This window comes from Eublepharis macularius, chromosome 8 (genome assembly GCF_028583425.1).
Source record: "Eublepharis macularius isolate TG4126 chromosome 8, MPM_Emac_v1.0, whole genome shotgun sequence".
In the NCBI taxonomy this organism is placed as follows: Eukaryota; Metazoa; Chordata; class Lepidosauria; order Squamata; family Eublepharidae; genus Eublepharis; species Eublepharis macularius.
The window spans coordinates 132,261,498-132,282,750 of NC_072797.1; the positions used below are offsets into that span (position 1 = coordinate 132,261,498).

The 21,253-nt window shown below is 46.2% G+C and overlaps 1 protein-coding gene across 1 annotated transcript in view; it reads right to left on the reverse strand.

The window, feature by feature from the left end:
- DNAH6 (dynein axonemal heavy chain 6) overlaps window positions 1-21,253 on the reverse strand; it is a 364,598-nt gene that overhangs the window by 199,543 nt on the left and 143,802 nt on the right. The window contains 2 exon segments of the mRNA XM_054986586.1: window positions 6,077-6,248; window positions 9,206-9,337. Coding sequence (XP_054842561.1) covers window positions 6,077-6,248; window positions 9,206-9,337 — 304 coding nt within the window.

The following is a 21,253-nucleotide window of genomic DNA, read 5'->3' on the forward strand; positions in this document are numbered from 1 at the left end:
GCAATGGTGGCAACTCATGGGAAATCTCAATCAAATTCTCATCTGAGGATGAGGCTGAATCTAAAAGCTTCATAGACAGAGATGGTGTATGAGGCAGGGACATGCACTCAGAGTCTACACCCATTGGATTCACAGTTCTGAGGAGGCAATCTACGACTAGGTGAGCCTTTGTCAGAATGTTTGCCTTTTTTCTTTCTTTCTTCAGCGGTGGTTCCGACCTGGTCAGTGGAACTGACGAAGATCTTGTCTCTGAGAGAGGTGCTGGATCCAATGACGGAACCAAGGGTTCTGGGGCAGACGGCGCATGGGCTCTCTAGTTCAGATGGGCACTTTTGAGGTTGTGTCTCTGGAACCCCAAAAACTTTTTCATATAGGACTGCTTCGAGTCTTGCCATCCTTCTATTATGCGCCTTTACATATGAACTGCCAACACACTTTACAGGATACTACATTAAGGCCTTCTCCAAGACAAATGAGGCACGAGTCATATTCATCCGACTGTGCTATCTTTGTACCATGCTCAGTATGTTTTTTTAAAAAGGGCCATTGACTTAAGAAGTTTCATTCATGGAACTCAAAGAGTGAAGCGTTCCTGAGGAAAATTTTCTTCAGAAAGCCGAAAAAGCATCTTCTCTCCATGGCAGTGAAGAGACTGAGGGAGGAGCACTCTGCCCCCAAGTCATGCGCTGTTTGGGTGGGGAAAGATTGGCACACTGCAAGGGTGGGGGGGGGGGCACTCCAAAGCTTCAGAAAGCTCTAGAAATCTTGAACTTTTAACCTCCACAGAGGGCCTGTGCCTGCACAGTCCCGTATGTGCCAGCACAGAAGCCACAAAGATGCACCGAAGGAAACCCGAATTCCAAATATATGCATAGCAGTAATGGAACACACCAAAAAGAGCTATAGTGGCACCCTACAAAGAGAGTGCAGTAACTGCCTTTCATTACTCTGCATGTCAGTGACAATTCCAGTCTAAAACATTAATCCCACATGCTGCCTGCCTGTTGATGTGCTACACAACTACTGGGATGGAACAAAAATAGAGATGAAGATGTTAAGAATATAGACAGATGAAAGTTGTTCGTCCAATTTAATGCCCTGCCTTCAGCACTAGACAACATTCAGAAGACTGATACCCAGAGTTTTCAAACCTGTTGCATAACAGTGTTGAGATTATTAGGGGTGTGCAGGGCCAGGTTGCTTTGGGTTTCCCGCTTCAGCGGGGAAAAAATCCAGAAATACCTTAATTCCGAAGTGGCAAGCCGCTTCGGAATTAAGGTATTTTACTCACTTTGGTATGCTTCGTAAATATTCGGAGCATACTGAAGTGAGGGGGGGAAACTCCCCCACCCCCACAGGGGAAACCCCTCCACCCCCACCCACTTACCTGGCGGGAGGGTCTCTGATAGCTGGGCGGCGCTGGCGGTGGTGGCAGCAGCACGAGGCTGCGACGGCCTGGAGCCAGCCAGTTCAGCTCCTCTGCCGCCGTGCCGCCGCCTGAGCCTGTGGGGCGGTGGGGAAGGCTGGAGGCACCGCCACCACTGCAGCCTCCTCCAGCCCTTTCTGTTCCTCAATTGGCCGCAGCATGGTGGCGCCGTGGCAGCCATTTGAGGGGCAGGAAGGGCTTTCTCCGCCTCCTCTGGCCCTTCCTGCCCCTCATATGGCCGCTGGCATGCCACAGCCAATTGAGGGGAAGGAAGGGCCGTAGGAGGAGACAGCTCCGGCCTTCCAATCCCCACCGCCCCACAGGCTCAGGCAGCAGCCTCCGCTGCCACCGACAAGGTAGGTGGGGGTGGGGGTGGGGTGGGATAATGTTTAAAGGGCCCCACTGCTGGTTGCAAGCAGTGGTGGGGCCCTTTAAACTCAGCCCCATAGCTTTCCAAAGCATTCCGAATGCTTTGGAAAGCTTTGATTAGGGATTTCCGAATCTTTACGGATCGGGTCCAATTCGGGTAATTTACCCGAATCGGAAACCCAAAGCGCACACCCCTAGAGATGAGTGGGGGAAATCCTGTGAGTACCAAAAATGCAATCGTTTATGCTGTGAAGCATGAGATTTTATTTTTTTCACTAGCTTACAATGGATAGCTATAACTACTGTTGGTAGAAATGAAATTGTCCTGCCACTTTAAAAAGGTAAATGTAGTCCTCTCTGCAAGTACCAAGTCATTATTGACCCATGGGGGGATGTCGGATCATGACATTTTCTTGGCAGACTTTTTGTTACGGGATGGTTTGCAATTGCCTTCCCCAGTTATCTACACTCATTTTACTGACCTCGGAAGGATGGAAGGCTGAGTCAACCTTGAGCCGGCTACTTGAACCCAACTTCCACCAGGATCGAGCTCAGGTCATGAGCAGAGCTTGGGCTGCAGTACTGCACCTTGCCACTCTGCGCCACGAGGCTCTGTAAGCAGCAATAATGCAGTCCAAGCTCTGCTCATGACCTGAGTTTGATCCTGGCAGAAGCCGGGTTCAAGTACCCGGCTCAAGGTTGACTCAGCCTTCCATCCTTCCGAGGTCAGTAAAATGAGTACCCAGTTTCCTGGGGGTAAAGTGTAGGTGACTGGGGAAGGCAATGGCAAACCACCCCATAATAAAAAATCTGCCAAGAAAACACCATGATGCGATGTCCCCTCCCCATGGGTCAGTAATGACATGGTGCTTACCTTTACCTGCCACGTTACAGCTGACAAAATCATGCACCTAAGAATTCAAAAGGCTGGCCTGATATTAAATAGTACTTATTACTAGGGATGTGCACTTTGGGTTCGAGATCCAGGTTTTTAACCCGAATGACACCCGATTAGGGATGTTTTGGCATTCCAGAATCAGCCTCAGCATTGCTGAAGCAATTCGGGAATGCTGAAGCAAAGCTTACTGAAGCAATTTGGAATGCTCTGGTAAGCTTCGAGTAGTACGGAAGTAGTTTTCCCCTTGATGTTTCTAAAGAATGGCAAGAGGAAACAGTGCTTCCACAGCGAGTGGGGCTTTCTAGGTGGCTAGGGATGACATTTTGCAAGCAAAAAGCACCAAATTTGCAGGGGACTACTCTCATGACCACCCAAGTTTCAGGGAGCTTTGACTTCGGGGGGGGGGGGGAGGGTCATGTTATGGTCCCCAAAGAAGGTGCCCCTAATCCATTATTCCCTATGGGGAAAATGGGGGAGGGATTCCTAGGTGGTTGGGGGTGGCAGTTTGCAAGCAAAAGGCACCAAATTTGCAGGGGTTATACACCTACCTATCCTCTCATGAGGACCCAAGTTTCAGGGAGATTGGACTTCGAGGGACAATGTTATGGTCCCCCCTCAAAAGGTGCCTCTATCCACCGCCGATCTCCATTATTCCATATGGTTGATGGGGGCGGGAGGGGGTTGGAGTAAAGTGAGTAAGAAGAGAAGTGAGTAAGAAGAGGGAGCAGGGAGGGAGATCTGGGAAGGGAGGGGTGAATCCGAGAGTGGCAAATCCTGCAGCAGCTCTCCTTCCAGTCAATGGAGATTAGCTGGAAGAAGAGTGCCTTTTAAAAAATGGGCAAGGATTTAAATTAGAGGATAGGGGTACCTTCTTTGAGGGGCTATAATATGCTCCCCCGAAGTCCAATCTCCATGAAACTTTGGTTGTCATGAGAGGAAGTCATGAGAGTGGACATTAGTAGTGGGTCCCCTGAAAAATTGGAATTATTTGGTAAGAAAATGGCCCCCCAGGCCCCCGGATAGCCAGGAATGGAAACACTGGCTGAATCTTACCCAATAATCCCAAAGCAGTTAAAATACCCGAAGCTGAAGCCGCTTGCCACTTCGGGCTTTGTGTAAACCCGAATTTTTTTCCCTTTTCAGTGAACTCGAAGCAAGAACCCAAATCTTTTTTTGGTGCATACTCCTACTTATTACTATTGATATAAAGCATATTGTGCTTTTGTTTCCTAGCTGTTCTCACTTTTTTATACTAAAAAGGGGGTACAAGGGCAGGGAAGGGCTGTTCTGTAAAAAGATGTTCCAAAATTTGGATAGCTCAAATATTTTTCCTTGACAAGAATATGAACTGCCTCAAAATCAAATCCATTAGATATATGCGGTATAATTCAGGTTTTGATAACAACAGAAACCACCAGGTGATAATGGTATAGACCTGGAAATGGGTTGTTCTGTACAGGAGTCATCAACAGATCAAGAAACAACTGGGTAAGGGTAAGAATATTACATTGAATGTCATATCTCCTGCTTTAAACCTGTCCTTACTGAGACTCACCCCCCCACCTACCCTGCAGAGCCACTTCAGCTCTGGAAAATGGCGTGGGAGGAAGGCAGGTGCCTCTCCTCTCTCCATGCCACCCCATCTAAACAGAGCTACACTCCAGTTTAACACAGATTGGGAGAAGCTGAAACAATATTTGGAGAAGAAATGGGAGGTGGGAGGAAAACTGTGGCAGTTTGAGAACTACTGATGTATAATAAGTGCAGAGGAGGGTGACTTTACCGGGGGGGAGAAAAGATAAAAGCGAATCTATAAGCAGTTAGATTAATAGATGGATATATATATAGATATATGAAGGCTAACAAATAGAACATTGATAGAAAATAATTAACTATAAGGATTAAATATAAGGATTGAGTAATTAATAATATTTTCTTTCTTTGGTAAGATCTGTATAATATACCAAACTGAATGTCTAAGGATAAAGATGAGTCAAATTGATTGACTATATGATGAGAGTTATATTGAATTATATTGAATTATTATAAGAAGACAGCAATATATGGAGCATAAGTTAAATTGTTTGACTTAAATGAATGTATGATTTACATGGTTTATGGTTTATAGAAATATTTGAATTATAGAAATTGGGATAAATTGTTTATCCAAGAAGGAAATAAGGACTTACAGTTTGGGTATAGAATATTAAAAATAGTTAAGGATGTACTGCTTAGAATAAAGGAGAATATATATTTGTTTTAGATAGAGGAATCAAATAGAAGTAAGGGAAAAGGGACAAGGGGTTGGAAAGCTGTTGGAAGTCAATAAAAGGGGGGGAAAGGGAGGGGGTTAGAAATGAAAAATTGGGGATAATTGAATGTAATGTAAAAATAATGGATTCTAACCCAATAAAAAAAATTTTCAAAAAAAAAATAAACAGAGCTACACTCTTCTAAGCTCATAGACTTCAGTGGGATTGGAATTCATTTTATTTATTAATTTTATTTACTTCGTTTCTACTCCGCCTTTCTCCTCAATGGAGACCCAAAGCAGTTTATATTGGTCTCCTCTCCTCCATTTTATCCTCGTAACAATTCTGTGAGGTGGCTGAGGCTGAGAGTATTGGACTGGGTAACCCAGCAAGCTTCTACGGCAGAGTGGGGATTCAAACCTGGTTCTCCCAGATCCCAGTCTGACACTCTAGCAACTTCACCACAGAAGGGGTGTAACTCTATTTAGGATTGAACTACAGTGCTTCTAGCACAATTTAAACATCTGTCTTTGAATGCAGCCACATCTATATATATCTTGAAGAGTAGCATTTAATAAATAGTTCCTACTTCTGCATATTTGCAGATATTGTTAATCCTCCTAGGTTTGAGTACATAACTGTTGAGGGACATTGCCCATCTCTAATACATACAGAAAAGAAGCTCCTAAATTACAGTTGAGCCACCAATTATTACTAGTGCAATCACTGATGTTATATATTTCAGGCATCATTACGGGCTATGTACAGAGCTCCTGGCTAAGGTTCCAACAGCTCAACTTTAATTTTACACACTATTGCACTGGTGACCCTCCTGTATTCCTGTGACAATTCTGTATTACCAGTAGCTTATTTTTCTTCTCATGTCCCCTTGGACTGGTTTTATTTATTGGGAAATTTATATTAGCTTCAAATGTATTCAGGGTAATGCTCCCCACTCCCCCCGCAGCAACACGCCAAAATATGCTCACAGACAACGCACATAACACATACAACATTGAAATGAGAGAGCAAAATAGCAGCTGGGGAGATGTTTTCAGACAGAAGAATTACTGACAATGGTTGCACAAAACTGGAACAGAAAATGTGCTATATGGAAAACATATATCTTACCTTGCACACACTTTGACAAATCACGTAAGTTAAATACATAATGGGATTTTGCTGGTGTTGGGAGAAGATCAATGCTCATTCTTTGATATATTTCAACAGCAGCCTCCACTATGCTTTTTGTAGTCTGTTTAACTGCTGGAGAGAATTCAGCCAAAAAGCCTTTTAAAATAGCCTAGAAAAAAGGGGGGAAAGGGGAAAAATGTTTAAAAGCTCTGAGAAAAGAAGTTTTGTTTTGCGACAACTTCTCTTTTATTCTTTGCAAGCCAGCTGTGAATCCTAAACTTCTTTTTTGAGAGTATAACTTCAGCTCTTCATATCAACAGGAAACAAACCTGTTTTGATATAAGACAATTGCTTGATCCAACAATTGATCCATTGTGTGTATGTGAGTTGCAGTGCTCACACAGACCCTGCATATCCACAAAACCTTCCTTGTCCATTCCAATGGATGCAAATAGATATGGATAAATGGATCCACCAAGGTAAATGGAGACAGAAGCAGGCAAGAGTGCTGTGTGAGCTTTGTAGTATCCAGGGCCGATTCCAGACGGCCCTCCGCATCGCGAAACGTCGCGCGTCGTCACGTGTCATCGCGCAGAAAACGCGAAATATCGCGTTTTCTCACGCGAGTTTTGCGCGACATCGCGCAAAACTCACGCGAGAAAACATGATATTTCGCGTTTTCTGCGCGACGACGTGCGACGTTTCGCGATGCGGAGGGCCGTCTGGAATCGGCCCAGGTGGCTCTGAAACAGACTTTGGATTTATTAAACTACAAGGATTTCTTTATGGGCTAGTGTGACCAAGCAAACACGGCCTATTTATCCAGTTCCAGATGTCCTGGGATCATATGATTGAGGACATGTGGAGCCCAAGAAAGGGGCAAGCAGGATTCCTCCCCCTGGGGGCTATTCCCACTAGCGAAAATGGCATGGCATGGAAAGGAAGCCTGAAGCCCCTCCTTCACCACTGTAATGTTCTGAGCTACACCAAGTGGCTGAGCACTTTAAAAAGGTGAATCTCTTTATGTATGTGTGGTTGTGGGTTGTGTTATGACTTGTATCAACTGTATTGTTTAGATAAGCTCTGAGCTGGTGCACAGAACAGTTATGAAACCAAGCAAATACCCAGTGTACAAACGCTTCAAGTTTAAAACTCTTTTTCAGCGAAAGACTTTTTTTAAAAAACCCACTCTCAAAAACTGAGTTCTAATAACCTTTGGAAAAGGTATTGAGGCTAAGCTGTGAGACGTTTTGCCCTCTAAGCCTAACTCTGGCACAAACTAAGTCCTGCCAAAGTCCTCTGTGCACTGGATCCTTTAATCTATAGTTCATGTGATATGAGAACTGGATGTCATTAGCAGTGAAGTAAAGACAATCAGTTTAGGCTTTTCATACAGTTACTTTTTTTTAGCAACATTTTTAAGATGGCCTGTCTCACAGCTTCAATTTTTTTTTTTTTTTGCACAACATTACCAGTAACAGCCTGTGCCAGCCAAGATGGTATTAACAAGTACAGTAGCATTAATTCATCATTTCCTGGTGAAGGAAAACAGATTGATGAAGGCACAAGGAATGGAGATAGTACAGGGTGAAATTGCACCTAACTGGCTTTGGAAAACATGGTATGATTGAACAGATGGGCTGTTTCCACACAGCTTACCTTATTTTGCAAAATAGCGAAATCTCGCAAGAAGACGCTGTTATCGTGTCTTCTCGCGAGATTTCGCACGAGATTTCACTGTTTTGCAGAATAAGGTAAGCCGTGTGGAAATGGCCATGGTCTTTGCATACCTTTCTTTAGGGGCTAATTTTTTAAAAAATGAAAAAAAAACCAGAGGTAAGGATTAGAGACAGACTACTGAAAGAATTATTCTTGTGAGAAGCTTCGTGTATGGATTTGACTTCACAGCTGGGGTGTAGCTAATCACGGTTGATGGGGTGAGGAAGCCATTTTTCTCTAGATTAGAATCATCGGTTTTTATCCCTCTTTTCCATGGAACATATGACTTGTCTTACTCGCTGATGACCTTTTCAGGACCTTCTCTTAACGCAGTCCACCTGGAGTATGTGGCTAGGCTCACCTTGGCTGCTCTGCACTATTTCTATTGCCTATGTATAGCAACAGGGTGTGGGGATGCTGAACCTCACACCCTCCAGGCTGCCATAAGAACATAAGAGCAGTCATGCTGGACAGACTAATGGTGCATTTAGTCCAGCATTCTGTTTCATACAACGGCCAACAAGTTGCTCCCAGAAGACCTACCAGCTCAGAGCCTCCCCTTTTGTTGCACCCCTCTAGCTTTCAGAGTCTCTGAACATGGAGGTTCCATTTAATTATCACAACTAATTGCCACTGATGGACCTATCCTTCACCAATGTTTAATCCCTCTTTAGAGTGAACTAAATCATCTTTAAATTCTGTGCAAGTGAATTCCATAAGTTAATTACTCTTTAAGAGAAAAAGTACTTCCGATTGTCTGTCCTCAATCTACTACCCATATATTCCATAGAGAGTGCATGAATCCTAGCATTATGGGATATAAGGGAAGAGTTCTCACTATCCATTTTCTCACCCTATGAATAATTTTTAAAGATCTATCATGTCAGCACCAACTACTAGTCTACAGGATATGTTCCTTGCTTTCATATGTGAAATGCTGGACAGGTCTGATCACATGATTTGCTCTAATATGATGAATAGGTTAGCTCTGGGTGGTGTAAGGGTGTCCCAGTGGGAATCTTTCTGGGGCCCAGAGTGGGTCTCAACAGACTTATGTGAGAAAGCCAAAGGAACATTTATAATTGCAAACAAGGAAACATGCTATGAAGAAAATAAATTAAAGTAGTTTTTGGAAGTTCCTAGCTAATCATACTGTCTCAAAAGAATTACCTAGCCTCTGGGGACTTGATCCAAAGTACTCTGAAATTAATTGGGATCATGCTCTCTGTACATCTACAGCCAATTTTCAATAAAATGCAAAAAAAGATACACTGAGGAGTTACAGCCATTCAGAAAGTTATACATGCTGCTAAGAATCTGTCTGTATACCACACTGCAAGTCGTGACAGAATGCACAAAATAATCTCCTTTTTTGTTCCTTGTGACTATGGGAATGTCGATACTGACCTGAAAAATTTGTTTAAGGCTATGCTCAGAGGGAGTTGGAAGACATAGCATGGCAAAGTGTCTTATGAAACGTGCTGTGACTGGATTACGTCCACCACCTGGAGGTGCACAGGCTGCAGCGATAGTCACATCCTGGGGTGGGGGAAGGAGAGAAAGATCACAGACCACTTGTGTCAGAACATAATATTTAGTAATACCTTTAACAATAAAACCCTATTTCTTAGGTTTAACCATCTGGCTTTGTAAGCAAGCTAAAGCTCTGCTCAGCAGACCAATACCCTAGTCTTATTTTTAATTTGGCACCAAAGTAAATTTAGAACTCCCTACTTGTTAGAAATATCATGACACCTCCTTTAAGACTAACATGATCTGTGTTGTCTAGGACTCTGTCCCTTTTGCTGCACGTTCTCAGTCTTTGGATATAAGGGAAGCTCCCAGGATGGAGCACAGCCAACTCGGTAAGTTCTGATTTTATGGAGCAGAAGACTGTAAGCAAAGCGACAAGACTCACGCAACTTCCTGACCTGCCTGGCCGATAACTTCCTTTTTCAAACGGTGGAGGAAGCTACAAGGGGCTCGGCCATACTAGACTTAATATTAACCAACAGGGAAGAATTGGTAGAAGGGGTGAAGGTGGTGGGGACCTTAGGGGGAAGTGACCATGTCCTCCTTGAATTCCAGTTCCTGTGGGGAACCAAGGAAGTTTGTAGCCAGACCCGTAGTTTAGATTTTCATAGGGCCAACTTCAATGAACTCAGATGCTTCATGAGAGTCATTCCGTGGGGGAGTGTGCTGGGAAAGGAGAGAGGGAAGGATGATTTTAGAGCAGATTTTAAGGGTGATTTTAGAGCAGATTTTAAAGGGATCGAGCTGTAAGCATCTGAAGGACCACTTCGTGATCTAGGGAAGTCAATATGGTTTTGTTCCCAACAGATCTTGTCAGACCATCCTGGTTTCCTTCTTTGATCGAGCGACAAGCTTACTAGATCGTGGAAACGTGATTTATCTGGATTTCAGCAAAGCTTTTGATAAGGTTCCCATGACATTCTAATGGGTAAGCTGGAAGACTGCGGACTGGACTATAGGACAGTTTGGTGGATAGGGAACTGGTTAGAGGATCGCACCCAAAGAGTGGTGGTCACTGGTGTTTCATCAGATCGGAGGGAGGTGGCCAGTGGGGTGCCGCAGGGCTCAGTTTTGGGCCTGGTACTTTTCAATATTTTTATCAATGATCTGGATGAAGGGATAAACAGGCTACTCATTAAATTTGCTGATGATACCAAATTGGGAGGAGTGGCAAACACCCAAGAAGATAGAGTTAAAATTCAACAAGACCTGAATACTCTGGAGAAGTGGGCAGCTGTGAATAGGATGCAATTCAACAAAGACAAGTGCACAGTATTACATCTGGGCCACAAAAATGGGAAGCACAAATACAGGATGGGGGATACACTTCTGGGTAGTAGTGTATGCGAAAGAGATCTTGGGGTAAGAATGGACTGTAAACTGAATATGAGCAGTCAGTGTGATGCGGTGGCAAAAAAGGCCAAATCAGTCTTGGGTTGTATCAAAAGGGCCACTGCATCGAAATCGCAGGTCATAGTCCCTCTCTATACTGCCTTCGTCAGGCCGCACCTGAAGTACTGTGTGCAGTTCTGGAGGCCTCACTTCAAAAAGGATGTGGACAAAATCGAGAAGGTGCAGAAGAGAGTGACGAGAATGATCAGGGGTCTGGAGACTGAGCCCTACAAGGAATGGAAGATTTGTATTCACTTACCGTGAAGCTTCCTTTCTCGGTGGTCCAGAAGTGGGGCAGTCCTTACTTTTGGGATATAGCTCCTCCTCTCCAAAGGCGGGGTCAGTCAGCTGATTTTGATCCTGGAGGGGAGGGGCTTGTCCCTGGAATCACCAGTCTGTTCCCAAACCCTGACTCCCCATCATAATACTAGAAGGGAAAATAATAACTCCCCTCAATTTTTTTTTAAATAGAAAGATCCCTCCCTTGAATCCACTGGGAGGAAGACTATTGTCCTAACTCTTCATCCAATCTTAGAAGCCGCCTGGGGGCTGCTCCACTCCTGGACCACCGAGAAAGGAAGCTTCACGGTAAGTGAATACAAATCTTCCATTCTCCGGTGGTCCTAGGAGTGGGGCAGTCCTTACTTTTGGGACATACAAGAGCAGTGTACCCCAGGGTGGGTAGTCCGGCTTCCAGGCCTAGAGGGTGTGTATTAGTACCCTCCTCCAGGATCCTCACCACCATAGGGAGCTTTCTAGGATACGGCTCCTGAGGAAGACCTGCTAGGGAATTTTCCCTTCTTTTAAAAGCTCCCCTTTCTTCTTGGCTGAGGGAGAAAACTGATAGATCAGGGTCCTCGATTGAAGGCTTAACCGAGATCTGTGCTCTTAATGGCCCTTGCCTCCTCTTTAATCTGGGGAGGGGGCACCCCTTCTGGAGTCAGACTCCCATACTGGAATGCCTCTCTTGCCCATCTGAGAGTCTAGCCGCTAGACTATTTATTGGTGTGCCTTCAGGACCTCTTTGAATTCCTTATTTCATCCTGGGTCATGCCAGTTCATTAGTTAAATAGCAACTATGGCTGCAACTATGTAAATAGGGGGCATGTAATTTCTTTCCCCTTCGTGATGGAAAATGTCATCCAGTCATAGTTGCCTCTGCAACACTGGTCTTTTTTGGAGGTCTCCCATCCAATTGCTAACCAAGGCCAACCCTGCTGAGGTAGAGATCTGATGAGATCTGGCTTGCCTGGACTATGATATCACAGTCAGGGGCTGTGATAAGGTCAGAATCATCATTATTCCCCCAGAACTGCTAGGTAATTGAGACTTTTACCCAAGGTCAGCCACTGAGTTCAAGAAATTATGGGACTCGAACCAGCAGGGTAATGATTCATGTCCCAGCACTTAACCACATTACAGCAACTCATTTCAGGCTTCCTTGCCTGGTGGATGCAAACCCCAGACCTTCTCCCTTTCACTAGTCTCTTGAGGCGTCCGGGAGTAGGCCGAGGAAAGTTTAGGCCTTAGGCTTGCACACAATACTCCAGGTGTGGCCTGACCAAGGCAGTATAGAGAGGGGCTATGACCTCCTGCGATTTCGACGCTACGGCCCCTTTGATACAACCCAAGATTGAATTAGACTTTTTTGCCACCGCATCACACTGACTGCACATATTTAGTTTACAGTCCATTCTTACCCCAAGATCTCTTTCGCATACACTACTACCCAGAAGTGTATCCCCCATCCTGTATTTGTGCTTCCCATTTTTGTGGCTCAGATGTAATACTGTGCACTTGGCTTTGTTGAATTGCATCCTATTCACAGCTGCCCACTTCTCCAGAGTATTCAGGTCTTGTTGAATTTTAACTCTGTCTTCTTGGGTGTTTGCCACTCCTCCCAATTTGGTATCATCAGCAAATTTAATGAGTAGCCTGTTTATCCCTTCATCCAGATCATTGATAAAAATATTGAAAAGTACCGGGCCCAAAACCAAGCCCTGCGGCACCCCACTGGCCACCTCCCTCCAATCTGATGAAATGCCATTGACCACCACTCTTTGGGTGCGGTCCTCTAACCAGTTCCCTCTGCATCGAACTGTCCTATACTCCAGTCCGCAGTCTTCCAGTTTACCCATTAGAATGTCATGGGAACCTTATCAAAAACTTTGCTGAAATCCAGATAAATCACGTTTCCACGATCCAGTAAGCTTGTCACTCGATCAAAGAAGGAAACCAGGTTGGTCTGACAAGATCTGTTGGGAACAAAACCATATTGACTTCCCTAGATCACTAAGTGGTCCTTCAGATGCTTACAGCTCGATCCCTTTAAAATCTGCTCTAATATTTTCCCAGCAAAAGGTCAGACTGACCGGCCTGTAGTTTCCCGGGTCATCCTTCTTTCCTTTCTTAACAGAAGCTTGAGGGACCTGCCAGGGACTGACAACAGTTCTTGGTAGCAGTTTACACATTCTCAGATGAGCAAGACAGAATACAATTTCAAGAAACAGTTATAATCAGTACAGAATACAAAACACATTAATGGCAGGTTTGCAGGCAAACATACATGACAGTTGGGGACAAAAACATATTGACTTCCCCGGATCACTAAATGGTCCTTCAGATGCTTACAGATCTTAAAATCTGCTCTAATATCTTCCCAGCAACAGAAGTCAGACTGACCGGCCTGTAGTTTCCCAGATCATCCTTCTTCCCTTTCCTAAAGAGTGGGATAACATTTGCTTTTCTCTAATCTTGTGGCACATCTCCAGTCCTCCAGGAGGCCTTGAAGATGATGGACAGAGGCTCTGCAAGTTCTCTAGAAAGTTCTTTGAGCACTCTTGGGTGCACACCATCCGGTCCATGTAATTTGTATTTGTCCAGTGCAGCCAGATGCCTCTCCACAACCTCTGTCAATGCTAACTAGCCACCCAGGTGTCCTGTCATGTTTACTACCATCTCTATATGGGCTCGAGTTCTTCAGGGAGAAAACAGAGGCAAAAAAGTCATTAAGCCTGTCTGTTTTTTCTCTGCCCTGCATCAGAGTTTCTCCATCTACTCCCAACAGTGGTCCAATTGCCTCTTTTACCTTGCGTTTGCTTCTAACGTATCTGTAGAAGTTTTTCTTATTGTAGCGAGCCCTCCTGGCCAGACCCAGCTTGTACTGAGCTTTGGCCTCTCTGATGGCTGTTCTGCAGTATCTAGTAACCCTCATATACTCCTCTTTAGAGGTCTGTCCTTCTCTCCATTTCCTGAACATTTCCTTTTTCTCCCTTAGTTTATTCTGGAGCTCTCTGTACATCCACATCGGTTTCTTGGAGCCGTCTTGCTGGAACAGTGAGGGCTTGAGCTTGCAAAAGCTCGTGTTTGACTCGTCATTTAACTGGTCAAATATTGTCCAGTAGGTAAAGGTAAAGGTAGTCCCCTGTGCAAGCACTGAGTCATTACTGATCCGTGGGGGGATGTCGCATCATGACGTTTTCTTGGCAGACTTTTCGTTACGGGGTGGTTTGCCATTGCCTTCCCCAATTGTCCAGTAGTTAAAGCCATTAACTTTATGAGGACAACAAAACAGGAGCAATTTGATACTTGGCATTAATAAAAAAGGTGCCCTTTTCTGCTGATAACTGTTCCTATTCCTGTTTAGAGATGCCTGTAGTTGTAGCAGGTTGCCAGTAAAGAGAAGTTATGTTGCTCGGTTTGTCTCTGCCTGCTTCAGGGCTAAGGGGGCAAGGATTTCTTGCTGCTGCCTTAGCTCACAAATGGCACCATAATGAAATAAGAAAGATAAGCTGCCCTGCTACACAGTGCATTCCTGGCTTCACAGAATCACAGAGTTGGAAGGGGCCATACAAGCCTTCTACTCCAACCTCCTGCCCAATGCAGGATGATCCTAAAGCATCTCTGACAAATATTCATCCAGCTTCTTCTTGAAAACTGCCAGCGAAGGGGAGCTCACTGTCAGGATCAGAATGCTCTTTTGTATACTTATGCTTAACCGACTCCATATTTAATCCTTTCAGTGTTCAGTGCTTTCTTCCCCAGGTGCAGAGGTTCCCAGGCAGCTATCTCTCAGACCAGCATTGTTTTGGCTACCGACGTTCCACCAAGAACCGGCCTTGGGGAAGCTTTCGCTTTTGCAGCTTCAAAGGGAATATTTTGAGAACTGTGGGGGGAGGATGGGTCAGCTATGATATTTAATATGTATCTCTTGCTTTGCCTGGCATTGGTAACAATGCATATTTACCAACCTGGATATTGCATTCAGGCCAGTGGACTATAATAATCTTTTTCTTCATTAAATGCTTTTTGGAAACAATGGACTTTTGTCTAATTGCAGAAGGCAGACTGGAGTAAGGATTTTATCTAGCCACAGTTCTGACATTTTGTTACCAATCATCTTTCCAATGCCTCAACCGGATCAAACGGACTCCAAAGCTGTCCCGCCCCGGGACCCTTTGTTCGATCCGTATGTCTCTCCCGGTCCCCGAGGCTCGGAATCCTCTCAAGTTGTGCCAAGGAGACAAGGATCCACGGTTACAACCATTTTTACCCTCGCTCCCAGTACGGAGAGAACGAGGCCCAGCGCATCAGCCGTTCCATTGTTCAGCGTGCCGACCCCGACGCAGTGGGGCGCCCGGCCCAGAGAGACGAGGGAGCGGAGGATCAGCGCGATGTTTACCCAAATACAGCTGGACAGCCGGCGTAGCCTGGGATCTATACCGGAGCAAGCTGAGGGCCATCCATGGCTGTTCTGGAACCGGACGGCTGAGCGAACGGAAGGGGATACTTCCCAACGAAGTGCTCTGAGCTGGGACTATGCCGAAGTCACCCCGAGAGCGGGGGAACCAGATGTCGGAGAGCACCAATGGGCACAGCTCCAGAGTAGAACCGTTGCCATTGATTCTGGGATTTCAGCAATCACTGGATTAACCAAAGGTGTACTTGCTGTGCGGTCGCAGGAGGAACAAGAGGTGGAAGCACCCCTGCCGTGGCAACAGACGCTGAGCACGGACCACCCGACAACCCCTCCAACTACTGGGGATACGGGGGATCCGCAGCAGTCCACATACAGAGTACAGAGGTTGGAGAACAGACTACAGAATATGGAAGAGAGTCTAGCCAACGCTGTACATCTGCTTTCAGGCCAATGGGCCTGTCTGGCATTAGCCAGAGTCTGGCTAACTTGCAAGACCAGATATGGCCGCAGCAACCGTCGGAAACGGGTGAGGAGATTGGGGCCACTGGAGGGGGATCCCTCTTGACGGGAGAAGGTGGTGAACCGTGTCCGGACGACCGGTACCCAGACCAGCCTGCAACCACTGATACCAGCAGCAGCGAGGAGACGGAGGAGGAGGAGGAAGAACCGCCGCGCAGACCGGCTTCCCCTATAATTCCTCCGCCAACCACCCAAGCGAGTCAGCCCACCACACCGACGGTGGTTCCAGGAACTTTGCCGGCACAACCACGCGGGCCGACTTCCCCTATAGTTTATCCACCGACAACCCAAGCAAGTCAACCAATTACGCCGCGGGTGGTTCAAGGAACGCAGACCTCGCCGAGGGGACCTCGCCCTACCCGACCAGCGCCAACCCGACCGACGCCGAGGCAACCGACCCCCCAACCTCAACCGTATCCCCACCCGCGGCAGCCCCCGCTGCAACTGGGGCCAATGGACGTTTATCCCATGCCAGATCAAACCCCCAGACAGGATTTACCCATGGGATGGGTCAAACTGGACGCTACTTTTGATGGAGACCCTTCCAAATTGGGATTTTTCCTGGTACAAGTGGTGCAATTTTTTAATCGTTGGGGACACCTGTTTGGAAGCGAAGCCAGTCAGATAGAGCATCTGGGATCGCGTCTCCAAGGTAAAGCTGCTGACTGGTACGTGGGACTATATAATGTGGGGGGCCCCGAGTTAGAAACTCTCCAAGGGTTAGTGGATGCCATTCGGGCACAATATGAAGATCCCTTGGAGGAAACTCGGGCTAGAACGGAGTTGCAAGCGATTAGACAAGGCAGCATGTCGGCTAGAGACTATGCCACACAATTCCGACAGCTCGCTGCCAAATGCCCGAGGTGCGAGGAGTCCACCAAGATCATCTTGTATAAACAAGGATTGAATCCAAAATTACTAGACCGCGCGCTCATGCAAGACAATCCGCCTACACTGTTAGGATGGATACAGTTGACTTGCGAAGTTGAAAATCGACTCCTGGAAGTTCGCCTAGCGGAACAACATCAGCAACCCCCGAGCCAAAGACGCTCCTCCACACCTTTGTCTCTGAGAGGGAGCAGGGGACCTGGGTATGCCAACCGGGGAGCGCGAGATGCTAGATGGCAACAGGGATTGTGCTTACAGTGCGGCCAGGGTGGCCATTTCGCAGCGCAATGCCCATATCGGCCTGTTCAAAGACCTCCGCTCCAATTACGACGCCCAGCGCCCCTAACCAGCCCGGTGCTACCGCGCCCTTCTCCGGTGCCCAGAGCTGCCCCGAGGAGTAGGGGAGCGCCAAGAAAAAGTTTCCCAGATAGAGGACTGGAGTTAGAGGAGATCACCGAGGACGATCAAACAGCCCTGATCGGGGAAGGAAATCCCGAGAGCCCGGAGTCAGGAAACGAAATGGATCTGTCGTAAAAGGACCCAAACGGCAGATCACACGTAAGTCTGGTCCGGTGTTGAACCGACCCCCGGGGTCCATACTGTTCATTCCTGTAACGTTAGTAAATGCGGACAAGAAGATGCACATCCGTGTGCAAGCGCTTATTGATTCGGGCTGCTCTAGAGACATTATTGCACCTGCCTTAGTTAATGGACTAGTACTCCCAGTGAAAGATTTGGATATACCTGTCATTTTTGAACAAATGGATGGCACTAACATGAATCCGGTTACCACAGAGACTGCTCCGATCATAAGCGGCATGGGACCACATTGGGAAGTCAGATCCTTTGTCATTAGTGCCACAGCTAAATATCCCCTGATACTGGGAAGCCGATGGTTGTGTGATCACAACCCCCACATTGATTGGGCAGAAGGGAGTATTACTTTCACCCATGAATCATGCAAAAATCATCGTTGGGATCAAAACTGGGGAAGAAATCCCACTATGTCTGATTCAGCTCTACTCACCCAAGAAGAAATTAACCAAATACCTAAACAATATAGGGCATTCACTAAAGCCTTCACAGAAGAAGAGGCCAATACGCTCCCTCCGCATAGGAGGACAGACTGTGCGGTGGAGATTTTACCAGGGGCCTCACTGCCGAAGGGTCGGTTATACCCTATGAGCCCCAACGAAAGAGACGAACTTCGGAAGTTCATTGATCTCAATTTGCAAAGGGGGTTCATCCGCCCAGCTAATAGTCCCCATGCAGCCCCAGTTTTGTTCGTGAAAAAGAAGGATGGGGGCTTGAGACTGTGTACTGATTTTCGAGGACTAAACGCTGTGTCCGCTAGCAACGCCTACCCCATTCCACTCATCAAAGATCTACTCAACGTCGTGGCCCAAGGTAAGATCTTTACTAAATTGGATTTAAAAGATGCTTACTTTCATGTCCGTATCCGAGAAGGGGATGAATGGAAAACCGCGTTTAATACCCCACTCGGACAATATGAATACTTAGTAATGCCTTTCGGCTTGACTGGCGCCCCGTCGGTTTTCATGTCCATGATCAATGAAGTCCTACATGAATTTCTGTACCAGGGGGTAGTGGTGTATCTTGATGATGTGTTGATTTACTCACAAACGGAGGAGGAACATGTGGAACTGGTACAAAAGGTGCTAACTACACTCATGAATAACAAACTGCCTATTAAACTTTCAAAATGTGAGTTCCACAAAACAAAACTCACTTATCTGGGCTATTGTATATCGCCAGAGGGCTTGAAAATGGACCCAGAGAAAATACAAGCTGTATTAAATTGGCAAGTCCCCTCCACCAGAAAAGAATTGCAGTCGTTTCTAGGGTTTGCCAATTTCTATAGAGACTTCATTGCTAATTTCGCCCAGACCACGCTCCCCTTAACTGAACTGTTAAAAACGAAAGACAAGGGGGAGCAAGCAAAAAAACCTGGTGCGAAGCTCTCATGGACACCCGAATGCGAGGCAGCATTCAATCAATTAAAAGAGCAATTTGTCTCAGAACCCGTCCTACAACACCCCGACGAAAACCGCCCCTTCATAGTACAGGTCGATGCCAGCGATATGGCAATTGGGGGTGTATTATTGCAGCGAGGAGAGGACGGAAATCTTAAACCTTGCGCCTTCCTTTCTAGAAAGTTTTCTGAGGCAGAGAGAAACTGGAATGTGTGGGAAAGGGAAGCCTTCGCTGTTAAAGCGGCACTCACAAATTGGAGACATTGGCTAGAAGGCGCCCGACATCCGTTTGAAGTCTGGACGGATCACAAAAACATAGAGGCCCTGCGCAGCCCTCGCAGACTAAACGCCAAGCAATTGCGGTGGGCGGAATTTTTCTCAAAGTTCAATTTTACCTTAAACTTCCTACCAGGCAAAACTAACTTCCTCGCTGACGCTCTATCACGCATGCCCCAACATAAAAGCAAAAGGGAGGAGACGGTCGACACGGTGTTTTCGCCTACGCAATTAGGGGGTGTGATGACTACGCGCAGCCGCGCTAAGCCCTCCCCGTCACCCGATCAGGGGTGGAGAGAAAAGCTGAAAGCCGAGGTGGAGAAGGAGGGGGGGGAGGCGCCCAAAGACAAACTGCAACAATCCGCCACGGGGGAATGGCTTTGGGGAGACCGTTTTTATGTGCCTAAATGTCTGAGAAAGGATGTTTTACAACGATGTCACGATGCCCCCACAGCGGGTCACTACGGTTACTTAAAAACGCTCCACTTGGTGCAACGCCAATTTTGGTGGCCAGGCATGCGCAAGGACATTTCCCAATACGTAGCCTCTTGCCCCATCTGTCTCAGCGCCAAATCCCGAAAGGGCAAACCTCCGGGGCTTTTGCAACCCTTAGAAACGCCAAGTCGACCATGGGAGGTTATTTCTATGGACTTTATTACTGATCTACCTCCCTCTAAGGGACATAATTGTATTTTGGTCGTAGTCGATTTGTTTTCCAAGCAAGCACACTTTATACCGTGCACCACCATTCCCTCCGCTAGAAAACTAGCCGATATTTTTATGAAAAACATTGTGAAAATACATTCTTTTCCATCCAAGGTGATTTCGGATCACGGTGGGCAATTCGTTGCCAACTTCTGGCGGGAGCTTTTGCAACTACTGGGAATTGAACAAGGGCTTAGTTCAAGCCATCACCCAGAAACAGACGGACAATCCGAAAAAACTAACCAGATACTAGAACAATTTCTAAGATGCTACATCAACTTCCAACAAGACAATTGGGTTGATTTGCTCCCGTTAGCAGAGTTCTCCTATAATAACAGTGTACACGCGTCTACCGGAGAAACTCCCTTCAAAGTAGTTTATGGCTTCCACTTCAAGCCGTTCCCGTTCGAAGCGCTCCCCCCTCCAACTACAGCTTCTCAGGACGTCACCGAGTGGTGGGGGGAAGCAGCTCAACAATGGACTCTAATCAAAAAACACCTCGACAAAGCCAAACAGGACTACAAGAAATACGCAGACCGCCACCGTGCGGCGGAATGGGATTTACAACCTGGCGATCTTGTCTACCTGTCTACAAAAAACCTAAAATTATCTCAAACCAGCAGGAAACTAGCTTTAAGGTTTTTAGGACCTTTCCCAGTGCGTAAAGTAATCAACAAAGTGACTGTTGCTTTAGATTTGCCAAAGAACCTACGCTACGTGCATGATACTTTCCATGTCAGCCTCCTAAAAAAAGCTCCAACAGATAACCAGTGGCACATCAAAGGCCCCCCTATTCCAACGTTAATCGATGACCAGACCCACTACGAAGTACAACAAATACTGGACTCTAAAATTAAACGAAAACAGCTGTTTTACCTAATTAGGTGGAAGGACTTTGATTCTGGGTTTGATGAGTGGGTCAGTGCTGTACATGTCCATGCCCCTAGGCTGGTAAAAGCGTTCCACTCTCGCTATCCACATAAACCGGGGAGGGGTTTCTTAGGGGGGGCAGAATGTCAGGATCAGAATGCTCTTTTGTATACTTATGCTTAACCGACTCCATATTTAATCCTTTCAGTGTTCAGTGCTTTCTTCCCCAGGTGCAGAGGTTCCCAGGCAGCTATCTCTCAGACCAGCATTGTTTTGGCTACCGACGTTCCACCAAGAACCGGCCTTGGGGAAGCTTTCGCTTTTGCAGCTTCAAAGGGAATATTTTGAGAACTGTGGGGGGAGGATGGGTCAGCTATGATATTTAATATGTATCTCTTGCTTTGCCTGGCATTGGTAACAATGCATATGTACCAACCTGGATATTGCATTCAGGCCAGTGGACTATAATAATCTTTTTCTTCATTAAATGCTTTTTGGAAACAATGGACTTTTGTCTAATTGCAGAAGGCAGACTGGAGTAAGGATTTTATCTAGCCACAGTTCTGACACTCACCACCA